We start from the raw sequence: 13,895 nt of genomic DNA on the forward strand, positions 1-13,895 counted from the left end.
TAAACAGCTACATTCTCACCTAAAAAACCTCAAAGTTGACTATCATGTAACAGCAGCAAAATTTGTCAAACTGTAGAGTGTCCTCTGCTTGTTGCTGTATGTGGGCGGAGTAATACACAAGGGGGAGAAGGCTGAATGAGTGCTAATAGGCTCGTTTGAGGTGCGCCTCGCCTTGACTGCATTGTAAACGAGAGCAGGCGTGTGCAGTAAGAGGAGGGCTCAAAAATTACATCAGAAGTCGGACACCTGCTGAATCTCGCTGTTTAGCCACCTGGAAACGTCACCAGTGGCGGAGATCTCGTTCGCGTTTTTTAATCGCAGACGAATGACCTCATGAAAATATACTATGGTGATTTATAGTAAATATTATAGCCTTTTTGAACATGTTTATTCAGTATTGGGTTATGTTTATAGTTGTTGTGATACTAGAACTATAAAATTTAAATAGGCAATTTTATAACATGGTTCAAAAGCACTACAGTATACATTACTATAATATTTTTTAATGTGGGAGTGGATGCAATAGAAATATCACTGTTTTTACAGAGATGGTCAGAATTACAGAAGATGAACAGCTCATTAACTAAAAGCGTTAAAAGAATAACAAAATAAACAGCTTATACAGCAAGAAAGATTTCAAGAAACCTAATTTGGCTACATTATAAATGAAGTAGCCATAGCAAGATGCTTTTGAGTGACAAGTCATGACAAATGTTTGTTTGACAAATAAATTCTTAGGGGGTTAATTATATTGACAAGCTTATTAGGTCTATATAAACTGCTTTTACTCCAGCCAGACTAAAATAAATAGCCCAAGACTTTCTCCAGAATAAAAACTATTAGACTGTAGGAAAAACTGTGGAAATGTTCTTGGTCTATTAAACATGACTTTTGACTCCACATACATATACATATGTGTGTGTGTGTGTGTGCGTGTGTGTGTGTGTGTCTAGTTTACTGCACCCTTTTCACTTCTCATATGAAACCACACAAAGATGAGGCATAATGACAAAACAGTCTGATTACCTTTGTATGTCTGAATATATGTATATATTGGATTGACTTTAATGGAATAATGCTGCATAAAAATTACATTACGAAATTCACACAAACATACAAAAAGTGAAAATGACAACAAACAGGACTTAAAACTGAGAGAGAAGTAAAATACAGCACACACACATCCTAATGATTTATTAGTAACATTTAGTTATATTGGATAGGTCACGTTATGTTTTACAAAGTTGTGTTTTGTTTTTGTTTGCGTGTAAATCTAAATAAATAACCATATGTAATGCTCTTTATGACTTTTTTTTAATTATCAACGAAAATACAAAAAAGGTATTCAACAAATCCAGATATAAACCTTAGTAAAACAAGATAATAAATTGTAATCAGTCAGTCTCATCCAATCAGCATTAAGCTGTGTCGTCAGCCAGTCGTTTCCCATCATGCTTTTGGTAACGCAGTCTTTTGATAGCAACTGCGGCCGACTGCTCTATCCGAATTACCCGCCTCGCGATCGCGAGAGTTTTTTGGCGCACGTCAGCGTGACATCAGAGCGAGGTGAAGGCAAGGCGGACACATTTCTAACCGGCATGCATCTTGCGGTGATCACCGGTGATCGATTCTGCGCAGATTTTGGCCAAGTCAAACGAGCCTATTATTTGCAGAATACCGCATGACTATCAGCCAATCAGATTCAAGAACCAGACAGAACTGTTGTATAAATACATATTTTAACTCGTCTATAGTTTTTTTTAGACAAAACCAGCTACGCATGCGGCATGACATCACTTTGTTGCATTTTCCTGGTTAAATGCTGGCAAAGTAGAACACGGAAGCAGCTTGAAGCAGAAAACGCGAGTATGTCTGCAATCTGGAGGCGTTTTAAAGTTGATGAAGACAACATAGTAAACCCCATAGTAAACTGTGAGATATGTAAACCTGGAATTGCCTGCAGGGTATTTTAAGTTGAGTTGGTGTTTGTTTTATATTAGATTTTTTTTTTATATTTACTGTCGCACTAAAGTCCAAATGTGAATGTGATGATATTTATTACTTGAATGTTCTGTTTGTTGAATGTTGAAATAAGGTGAATTAAATAAAAAAATACCACACTAAGGTGAGTTTAGAGTTTTATATTCTTGTGTGACTGCTGAAAAAAAAAAAAAAAATAACACCTAATGTTGCAAGAGATGTAGCTATATTTAAAGTGCATGGTGTTTCTAAAATGCATTAGAATATGCTATTTCCCTTTTAACACTCTCAAAGAGCGCGCTTTTCACACACACACACACACACACACACACACACACACACACACACACACACACACACACACACACACACACACACACACACACACACACACACACACACACACACACACACACACACACACACACACACACACACACACACACACACACACACACACACACACACACAAGCGCAATTACCCACAGGTAAAGCATATAGTAAATGAAGGACATAAAAGGACATTCTTGTTGATTTTTTCTGTCAAAATGATGATGAAACATTTTGAATCATCAGTCAGTAAAATATATACACTCACCGGCCACTTCATTAGGTACACCTGTCCGACTGCCAGTTAATGCAAATTTCTAATCAGCCAATCACATGGCAGCAACTCAATGCATTTAGGGCATGTAAACATGGTCAAGATGATCTGCTGCAGTTCAAACCGAGCATCAGAATAGGAAAGAAAGGTGATTTGAGTGACTTTGAACATGGCATGGATATTAGTGCCAGATGGGCCGATCTCAGAAACTGCTTAACCACCAAAATATTGAGCAAAATCTCTGAGGAAAATTTCCAGTACATTGTTCAATCTATGTCACAAAGGATTAGGGCAGTTCTGAAGGCAAAAGCGGGTGCAACCTGGTACTAGTTAGGTGTACTTAATAAAGTGGCCGGTGAGTGCAGGCCTAGGATGTTTAATGCAACTCCATAGGCCAACCCCTTTCCAAAAATAAATAAAGAAAATAAATGCTTAATAAAGAAATTGAGCAATGAGGACAACAACCTACTTTTTACACCATAGCCATGCAAGCCAGATTTAAAAACAGCCTTTTTCAATGTGCAATATTTATCAAATGTGCATATAGGCGTATTCATAAGTTTAATAGCTGAATTAATCATTCAATGTGGGTGTTTTGTTTCGTTGTTGGTACATTCGTCATTTTCATAGGCCTACATAAGCCGATATTTATCTATATATTAGTCGGGAATTTTTGTGGAATTAAAATAAAATTAATTACTGTGTCACTTGTTTTGTTCTGGAGCCGGGTCCGGTTACAATTAGTTACGACTGTCCCCTGTTTATGAAGAGTTTCAATATACAAATAATTATGTAAAGCTTGCTAGACGTCACCTTCACCAGCTGGTCAAACTAGTCTTACAGTAGGGAAGTCATTGTCAAAAGGCATCAGACAAACCATGGTGACATTACACCGGGATGCTCTAGATTTTTTACATCGAGGTAAGTGATTTTACTTATTTTTCTGATGATTTATTTTGGAAACAGCATGAAAATGATAAACTGCAAAAATAAATGATGATAATAATGCATCTACTTGCTTAAACTTGCTCACTGTAAAGATAAAAATATAGACATGTTTTTTTAATGATTTTTATCTTTAAATATTTTATGACTTAAAATTTTAAATTAAAAAAAGATGAATAAACAAATTAATGAAAAAAAAAAAGTTTATAAGTTTGATACTTATATTTCTATAAATGGTTAAAATCACGACTTTAGCCACTTATTTTTAAATAGAAACAAGTCTAATATATTTAATCCACATTCAACAATGACATAAGCCTATGTAAATACAAACTACCACTGCAGGAAATAAAGAAACAAAAAGCCTATACTTAACATGCTGTAATGCTAAAGCTCATACTCCACAGGTCAAATATTTTAAACTATTATTTTAGCACAACGGTTTTTGAGAATAAAAATCAGCGTCTTGCCAAGTACTGAATGTATGAAGAAGGGATTTGTCTTTAAATGACAAAAATACAAGAATAACATCTGAGGATAAAGTTAAAAACTGAGGAAGTTAAGAAATAAGCAGCAGAAAAAATATAACTATTAAACCCTAATAAAATGTAGGAAGAACAAAAATATATAAGATTATCATTAGTTCAGAAAGCCTGCATAAATGTAAAAAAGCCTTAAAGAAAGAATAAATGATCTGTTAATGTAGCTGCTATTCATTTAAAAACCAGACTGAACATTTGAAAAAATGGGTAAATAAGATACTAAAACACTCAATGAGAATGACAGGTGTGTAATGTATAACACTTTAAACCATACAATTATATTAAAAGGACTAAGATAGTCCGATATATTTCATAAAGCAGATTTGACTAGGATCAAGCCGGACTTTTTCAACCTTCCATGTCACAGGCGAATAAGGAAGTAAAGACCTCATTATTTAATATAACAACACAAACCCAAAACCCATACACTTATTTACTCTATAAATATACTTAATACACTACGATAGCATAATGATTATACTTGCAATGGCCACACTAATGAGTAATGAATGTATCAACTAACATGAGCTAAGAATGAACAATACTTGTACAGCATTTATTTTTCATAGTTCAACATTTAATAAAAAATTTAAAGTTATGCTTGTTAACATTAATAACTGTGTTTTAATGATGTACAACTTAACAGTGAACTGCATTTTAATATACTAACATTTACAAATTAGAATAAATACTGAAATAATGACATTGTTTGCTGATAAATACATTAACTAATGGCACCTTATTGTAAAGTGTTACTCTTATAATATATACAACAACCCCAAGTCAGAAAAAAAGATGGGATATCCACATTGGATCAGGAGTACTTTGGCAAACCTTTGTTTACCACATATAAATACCACAATACATAGTTACATCCCCAAATGCCAGTTAAAACTGTACTATGCCAAAAGGAAGCCATATGTTAACAGTGTCAAGAAGTGCAGTCAACTTCTCTGGGCTTAGAGGCATCTGGGATGAACCATCACACAGTAGAAACGTGTACTGGGGTGAGATAAATCAGTATTTTAGGGTTTTTTTGTTTTTGGGACACATAAACAACACGACCAAGGATAAAAGGATTACCCAGACTTTTCAGGAATAAGTCTAGAAGCCACGTTTAGTCATGGTATGGGGTTGTGTCAGTGTTCTTGGTAACTTGCACTTCTGTGATGGCACAATTAATGCTAAAAAGTACAGAGATTATGGAGCACAATATGCAGCCTTCTAATCCAGTGACGCCCATGCAGATGTCAACAAGACAATGCAAAACCACATTCTGCGCACACATTACAAAGTTCTAGCTGCAGAGAATACAGGTACTTCACTGGCCTGTCTGCAGTCCTGACCTGTCTCCAATACAGTATAAAATGTGTGGCGCATTTTGAAGTGCTAAATGCGACAGGGGAGACTTTATACTGAGACATAGCTTAAGACTTGTTTGCAGGAAGAATGGGACCAAATTACACCACTAACAACTTCATCACTTGGTGTCTTCAGTCCCTAAACTTATTTTAAGTGTTGTGAAAAGGAACGGCAACATTACAACCTGGTAAATGCTTTAGGGTTCCAACTTTTTTGAAAAGTGTTGCAAAAACTAAAACTGGAATACATAATTAATATATTTTTTTGCTGCATTATCTGGAATGAAATTAAAATGACTTCATTCTTTCTTTTATTTGTGTTTTCCATACTGTCCCAACTTTTTCTGATTTGGGGTTGTATATAGTGGGGGGAGGTATTGAACACGTCACCATTTTTCTGAGAAAGTATATTTCTAAAGGTGCTGTTGACTTAAATTGAATTAATAGCTGCTTCAGTCCAACATCTACATTAGCAGGATGATGAAGTTGAAACCAGGGTGGACATTTCAGCAAGACAATGATCCAAACCACAGCCAAGGAAACTCTTAAATGCCTTCAGAGAATCAAGCTGTAGAATGGCCCAGCCAATCACCTAACTTAAATCCAATAGAAAATACTAAAAGATTTGATAGAGGAGAACCATCAAGATTTTTACACTCAGTTGAAGTCTGTGAAAAACTCACACCTGAGCAATGCATGTGACTTCATTTTCCATATGAGAGGCGTCTTTAAGCGGACATCACCAAAAAGCCTTGTATTAAATAGTATTAAATACATTTCAAATACAGTAGTTCAGGACTTTTTTTTTGGTGTCATTCCATTGATATTAAACAACACTGTTTTCCGATTTATTTGTTTTGTTTTATTTTTTTGTTTGTATTGTTTGGGTTTTGACCCAAATCTGGTTTTGAGGTGTTTTCCCACTCAAATTTTGACAATTTTACTAATCTGATCGTATTTTATTCTCTCTCTTCTTCCTTGCACAGTGATGAATAAAATAACAGTGATGGATAAGCTCACACCTCCGTCAAAATCCACTCAGAAACTAATCCTTGTCACATTCATGTTGATATCTTTTGTATGTATATTCTATGTCTACTACAATCCAAACACAACCTTTTTCAAATACCCTACTGTGGGCATCCACGCAAACAGCAGCTGCTCAGAAACTTGCCTCCATGTTCTGAAAATGCAGAACTATGAATGTATTATGAAAAACGCCTCAGACAATCCATTGACAACACCAGCGCCAAATCCTGCTAAAGAGGATCAAGACATCATCGTGTTGATCTGGATGGCTCCTTTTGGAGTACGTTTTGATTTGAAAGATTGTGGCTCAGAGTACAACATCCATGGCTGTCAATTAACATACGACAGAAGTATGATCCAGCAAGCGCATGGAGTTATGTTTCACCACAGAGATATGAGCGCGGATTTTCCGCAACCCCCTCGACCAGCTTTCCAAAAGTGGATATGGTGGAATATGGAGTCTCCGAGTCATTGCAATCAAAATGACTTCCTAAATGATCGGTTTAACGTGACGTCAAGTTACAACAGGAATTCAGATATTCCAGTGCCTTACGGTCGACTCGTCGATGCCACAGATGAACAGAAAAACTTCACCATCCCCAAAAAGGATAAACTAGTTTGCTGGATAGTAAGTAACTTCCAAGAACACCACAAGCGCACACATTTCTACTACGAGTTTGCGAAACACATTAATGTGGAAACCTATGGAGGGCACTTTAACAATCGAATTAATAGTGAAGATTATGGAAATGTGGTGTCCAGTTGTAAATTCTACCTGTCCTTTGAGAACTCCATTCACAGAGACTATTTCACTGAGAAGCTGTTCAATCCTTTAGCGCTCGGAACAGTTCCAGTCGTAATTGGCCCGCCCAGATATAACTACGAAGAGTTCATACCAAGAGACGCCTTCATCCATGTGGATGATTTCCCATCTCCCAAGGAACTGGCGGATCACCTTATATCCTTGGACCAAAACGAGGAACAGTACAAACAGTTTTTCAACTGGAGGAAACTTTATGTTTCAAAGAGTACATCGTTTGGGCTTGAACATTCCTGTAAGATCTGTGATTATCTTAAAAGGAATAAGCACTATATAGCCGTTACGGATCTCAAAGGGTGGTTCTGGGGTTAATGGGATTGTGAATATTCAGTCATTAATTATTTACCCTCATGTCATACCAAACCCCTGAGACCCTCCTTCATCTTCATAAAACAAATGAAGATTTTTTAGATGAAATCCTGGAGCTCTCTGACTGTCGAAATGAAAAGAACCAAAAATAGTCAAAACATTCCATGTGACTACTTTTATAAATCTACAAGAATGCACCAAAATTAATTGATATAAAGACTTTTTTCACCAATGTTTCTGTTCAGCGTACTCTCATGAACATACGTCCTGAAATACGCAGAAGAAACTTTAACAACCTAAATTCAGCACATATAAGAATTCTCGTACATAAACGTACAATTGAACCACTGATGTCAAATGGAATGTTTCTGGTAACTTTCTGACTACGAAAGTTTCAGGACCCTTGTTGTCTATGGAAAGTCAGAGAGCTTCAGGATTTCATCTAAAATATCTTCATTTGTGTTCTGAAGATAAACAAAGCTCTCAGGGGGGGTTGAACACTATGAGGGGAATTATTAAAGACAGAATTTCATTTGGGGGTTTAAAGTTTGAAAGCATCATAGGTTTTAAGAATACTGATCAGCTTTATTGCCAAGTGCTGCGAGTTTACACAAACGAGGTATTTGTCTTGATGTATTAGCACTTAATGATCATAAACGCACAAATTAACATAATAATAATGCCAAATTAGGAAAAAATAAAATTGTAGGAAAATGCACAAATAGACCTTTCGGAACTGACACAAATTATAATCCTACTCATTCCAAAAGCAAGAATCTTTCAACAAAAATATACGAAGCGGTCAAGAATTGTGTCTGACCCACTTTATTCCTTCCGACGTATGTAAGTAATGCTGAAAGGACAAAAATATCCAAGTTGAACTAATATTCTTAAGGCGACAATAAATCAGTAATAATATACTTGGCAAACTTTTTATTTTTTTTTAAATCGTCAATTTTTAGTTCAACTATTCAGTTTTGACTGGACTGCTAAAAATAAATCAAGCCAATACATGTATACATATATTTATACAACAGTTCTGTCTGGTTCTCGAATCTGATTGGCTGATAGCCTTGTGATATCCTGCAATATCAGAACTCCTACAGCCTCCTCACTCTTCTGTATTACTCCGCCCACATAGAGTGACAGCAGATCAATAAACTCACTACAGTTTGACAAATATTGCAGCTGTTGGACAACAAAATGTACTTTTGAGGCTTTTTTTAGTCACCAATGTAGCCGTTTAGATTGAAACTATGCAGTTTATTTATAAGGATAATGCCTATTTTAAATATTTACAATTTCTAAGATACAGCGTGTCGGCATCCACAGCCTGTCATACAGAGCAAAAACAGTTGACGTTGTCCATTCACAAGATGGTGCAGAAAGTGTATAATAAGCCCTTATTGGAGAAAAGATCTGCATACTTTCAAACTACAGCTTATCAAAACATTATAACATTGGTGAGTGACTTTCTAAGTCGAACTCTCTTTATGGTATGTTGCAGTGCTGTATTTATACCATAATAATTGTAGTGTACTGAGTGTGAGATGGGACTCGCATTGGGCACTCTTTGTATAACCAAGAGTTATTTTTTGCTGGCCATCTGGTTGTTTATAATGTGTCTCCTGTTTTCGTTACTGCCGACTACTTCAGCAAACAGAAGAAAGAAGAAATGCCCGCATGTGTTTAGCATTTTTCTATAAAGCAAACACAATAGTAATCTGCAAGTGATTGCACTGCTTTGGCTTTTTCGGGGTTAATTATTGTGATCTCCCAATTGCAATAAAAAAACACTAGAAAATGTCTGTAGACTGATGGCATTTCATGCCATTCAGCCTTATAACCTAAAATGTGAGCAAAATCACCTGTTTTGTCATCATTACGCTAGAAAATCATTCAAACACTAACTCTGAAGTGACGTTGGTGAACTTATAACGGCTTATGTTCTGACGTCAGCTGCAGATGTGAATGAATGGCTGAAAAAAGTAGTTCCTCTAACAAAAGGGTTTTTGAGACTCTCCGTATTTGATTTTTTCCCCGTTTATGCCGTTAAACTGTTGTATATGTGTACCACTAGTGGTACGCAGGCTTCTTTATAGTTGTACGTGGAGGAATGAAATGTCAAGTACATGCAACATTTTCAAAATTTATTAAAAATCATGTATATAATATGCCATATATAACATATAGCCTATATTTCTGAGGTAATCTGCCACGTTTGCTTTGACTGTACAGAGTTGTAGCTGCTTTACTGGGCCTACTACGCTTATGTATTATATTTATATGATTTATTTTTAAGTTGCAAAGGGTATTTTGTAGGGTCGGCAAGGGATTGGGGATGGGAAGTAAAAGGAAATTTAAGTCAAAATATTATTTATTAATGCCAGTAATTTGATTTATTGTAATTTTGGTGCTGAACTCATCTGAAAAGCACCCAATTAAATAACATTTAAAATGAAGGTCTACTAAATCATGTCATATTTTATTCTCAATTTTTCGATTTTTCTCCATTGTCTGTGTCAGGATGCCTATATATTGCCAATTGTGGTGTTCAATCTCTTTTGCTAAAATGTTTTTTACTACAGAAATGCAATTAAAACACTGGTATTTTGACAATGATATGGTGACACAAAAATGTTTAAGTTGCATTGATCATGGGTTTGTATGTGAGTGAACGAGTGTGTATGGATGTTTCCCAGTGATGGGTTGCAGCTGGAAGAGCATCCGCTGCGTAAAACATACGCTTGATAACTTGGCGGTTCATTCCACTGTGGTGACCCCTGATTAATAAAGGGACTAAGCTGAAGAGAAAATGATTGAATGAATCTTTTATTATAATTGTCGTTTTGATTAAGGCTATATCTTCTTGTTTGGAACAAAAAGAGAATTTAAATTAATTGACTTTCTTCAACAAGACAAATATGCTTTGGTTATATAAAATTGTTCTCATGGAGATAAGAAATATTGTATTATTACTTATTTTTCATTAGGTCAAGTGTTAAGATTTAGGTGTGAACCATGACCCCAACGTTTTTTTAATTGGATGAATGAACGCTTTTTCAGTGTAACAAACATGTCGTGACTTACTGACTGTACAATACAAAACATTCTCAGATACAAATCATAACAGATTTTAAGCTTCACCCCTCTGATAAACAAAGGGACAAAGATAAATCTTTTGTACCATCTACTACAACCTGACTTACAGCCAAAACAGCATAGTTTAGCTGGAAGGTTTGTGGTTTAACCTTTTTTTTTTAAGCATTAAGTAACCTGCCATCAGATTTGACTTAACCAGACAATGTTTCACGACCTAGAGTCTATAATTTAAGAAATAACCAGTAGAACAAGTTACATTATGTGGCATAACAAAGGCTTCATGAATCTATTATGCGACTGTTCTCTTTATTTAAATGCATGTGGTCATAGTTTCACATCAAAGTGAACAAAGTTTACGACATTATAAAAACTAAAATATACAGCAATATCTGACTTCATAACAAAATACACACAATAATGGTTGTACAAGTAAGAAATTTTCTGTTCTCACCTTTAAAACTCTATCATATCTCTAATGAGGTTATGTTAGGACAGTTATTGGTTTGAAGTATTCGTCAGTTCATTGCTCAGTAGATCAACTCTTAATTACACCAAAAATACTTGTCAGTAAATAAAATCTCTCAATAATAAAACATATATAAAGAGTTCAGATGTAAAAACCTCTAAATGCCATTTAAAATTCCTTTAAAAACTGTTAGTTAAATGATTTCACTTTACAGACGATGAAAATGCCCTATTTACAGACATAAAAGTGAAATTGCTGAACCAACCCACGAGAGCCTGACAAAAATGCTCCTTTTAGAAGAAGTTTAGAGGTTTTTGCATCTGAACTCTTCATATTATTCATACCCCTAGCAAATTCTTAGTCTTTTATTCAAGTAGCAAGCTTGTGTTTTGTTTTTTGACCTTAAATGACACAGCTTTAACTGAGAAGATTATAAGATAAATGTACAAGAGGCATCATTGTGGAAAAATATTTGAACACTTGTAAATGATTTTATCTGGCCGCAGATATTTTTTTTAATACAAGACAACACATGATGTTATCATCTCTGTCAATGCCTGTGCAAGACTGTATGGTATAGTTTATGCCACATGCACTTTACAGTTTTATATTGGTAGGTGAAATGTTCGTTAAAATATCTGAACACTTGTAAATGATTTTATCTGGCTGCAGCCTGCAGATAGTGGTTGCTGTACAAAAACATCACTGTGTTATTTGTGCTGCACGAATAAATAGGCAAACATTAACATAGCATATTTTATGATTATAGATTCTGAGAATCTAAGAATTTCATATGTTTATTAGCTTGGCTGAAAATATCTGCATCAATAAGTTAGTTATTAGCTGCTGCAGGTGGAAAGTATTAGTTCACTCCCAGAATTATAATTTGCTCACTCTCTTGTAATCAAAGATATACTACCGGTGAAAAGTTTGGGGTCAGTAGGATTTTTAAAAGGTCATGAAACCCCCCTGTTTCAGCAGTTTTTTTTTTTAAAACCTTTACTTTGGAAAAAAAAAATGTCTGTTTAGGGGGGAGTGTCGGAGAAAGGAAAGACTCCGTAAAAATTTGCATAAAAATGGGAGTGTCGGTTTGGGCACCCGCTGATTTTCACAGAGGCAAAACATACACACAGGTGCAGGGGAGAAAAACAGTGACTGTGTTTACATGGATATCAGTAGTCGAATTATTTGCCAAATTATTAAATGGTGGACTTTAACTGCAGTTTGGCTCTTTAATTCAGTAATTTCATTCATGCCCCTTGTGACAAATGAGATATTTGATTCGAGGAACTGCTGTAAACGTGTTTTATTAATACAATGTTTGATACCGCACGGTGAATGAGAAAAAAAAAAACCTTTGCATTTCTCTGTAACTTAGAAGCACTCGGTCGGTAGCGTCAGAAAGTGTTATTCCTGTCACAAAATGCTCCGAAAATCCTACACGATGGAAATTGTTTGATTGTGGTGTTTACATGTGTACACTCGAAGAGCAGCATTTACAGCAGATTTTTCAGTCCATAATATTGTAGTGATAATAACGTACGGTAAACTTTATTATAAAGTTTTTTTAAATGGATATTTTTATTTAAAATAAGCTTCTCCTGCTCAAGGCTGCATTTATTTCAGCAAAAATACAGTAAAACTTAAATGTAAAAGGGTAAAATGTTATTGCACTATGAAAGAAACTGTTCAAAAGTAGTTTATAATTTAATTTCAAAATTTAATCCAGTGATTTTAAAGATGAATTTTCAGCTTCATTTCTCTAGTCTTCAGAGTCACATGATCCTTCAGAAATCACTCTAATATTTATTATTATTATAATTTTTTTAATTAATTATTAATTAAAGTTATTGCACTATAAAATAACTGTTCAAAATAGTTTATAATAATTTGATTGAATAATTTACTCCAGTGATTTTAATATATATATAATAGATATATATAAATATAATATTATATAATAAAAAAAGCATAGATAAATAAAAGCAAAAAGAAAATTTTATTATTCAGGTACCGATATTGAATATTCAACACTGCACAGTTTTTATTGTATATTAGGTAATCATTATTAAACGGTACAAAAAGCATTTCTTGTTTTTAACTCTAAATGTTTAAATGTTCACACAGTCATAGGCCTTTAGGGACAGTTCACCCAAATATTAACATTTGCTCTTTATTTACTCACCCTCCACTAGTTCAATAGTATACGAGTGATTTAATTATCTTCTTTATGTGTTCAACTAAAAAAAGAACTCATGAGTGTTTAAAACAAGTGAAGGGTGTAATGAAAATAGTAATTTTTCATCTCTTTAAAAACGCATGCAGATGAAGAACTTTTACTCCCTTGTGGTTAAACTCTGCATTGAATATAATCAATCCCATATCAACATTACAGATCCTGCGATGTGACTATTGCGGATGGACACATTGGGATATCGTTACTGAAACGACATCTTGTGCAGCGCCCTAATTGTAAACCTTTATTTCATATTACTATAGTTGTTATAAGCCCATAACCACAGCAGCAATATAATTAGCCAACTACAAAAGATTAATTCAACTATTTACTACTTTTTCACTTGTGTTTAAATATCAAAACTCTGTTCAAAGTTCTCTGTTGTTTTAGACCGCACTCTAGCGGTCACACTGCCAAATTACATGGTATTAATTCACTTCAAGTCACTAGTTGAATAATTAAAAAAAAAAAGAAATCAGGTTTTATTGTACATTCTTCAAC

General features: G+C 34.6%; 1 protein-coding gene across 2 annotated transcripts; it reads left to right on the forward strand.

The window, feature by feature from the left end:
- Window positions 1–3,250: 3,250 nt before the first annotated feature.
- On the forward strand, window positions 3,251–10,403 carry ft2 (alpha(1,3)fucosyltransferase gene 2). Of its 2 annotated transcripts, XM_005168208.6 has the most exons (2): window positions 3,251–3,505; window positions 6,419–10,403. In XM_005168208.6, the coding sequence occupies exons 1-2, from the start codon at window positions 3,463–3,465 to the stop codon at window positions 7,591–7,593; spliced, it is 1,218 nt and encodes a 405-aa protein (XP_005168265.1). In that variant the 5' UTR covers window positions 3,251–3,462; the 3' UTR covers window positions 7,594–10,403. The 2 variants fall into 2 exon arrangements, with proteins under 2 accessions (XP_005168265.1, NP_001122245.1); NM_001128773.1 differs by lacking the exon at window positions 3,251–3,505 and having other exon boundaries at window positions 6,335–7,656.
- The last annotated feature ends 3,492 nt before the right edge of the window (window positions 10,404–13,895 follow it).

The sequence above is a fragment of the Danio rerio genome, chromosome 19, assembly GCF_049306965.1.
Source record: "Danio rerio strain Tuebingen ecotype United States chromosome 19, GRCz12tu, whole genome shotgun sequence".
Taxonomy (NCBI): Eukaryota; Metazoa; Chordata; class Actinopteri; order Cypriniformes; family Danionidae; genus Danio; species Danio rerio.

What these genes read in the sequence shown, in the direction of transcription:
- ft2 (XM_005168208.6), top strand. Translation starts at nt 3,463, where the DNA reads ATGGTGACATTACACCGGGATGCTCTAGATTTTTTACATCGAG. An exon ending in TCTAGATTTTTTACATCGAG is followed by an intron (nt 3,506 to 6,418) that starts GTAAGTGATTTT and finishes TTCCTTGCACAG; the next exon opens with TGATGAATAAAATAACAGTG.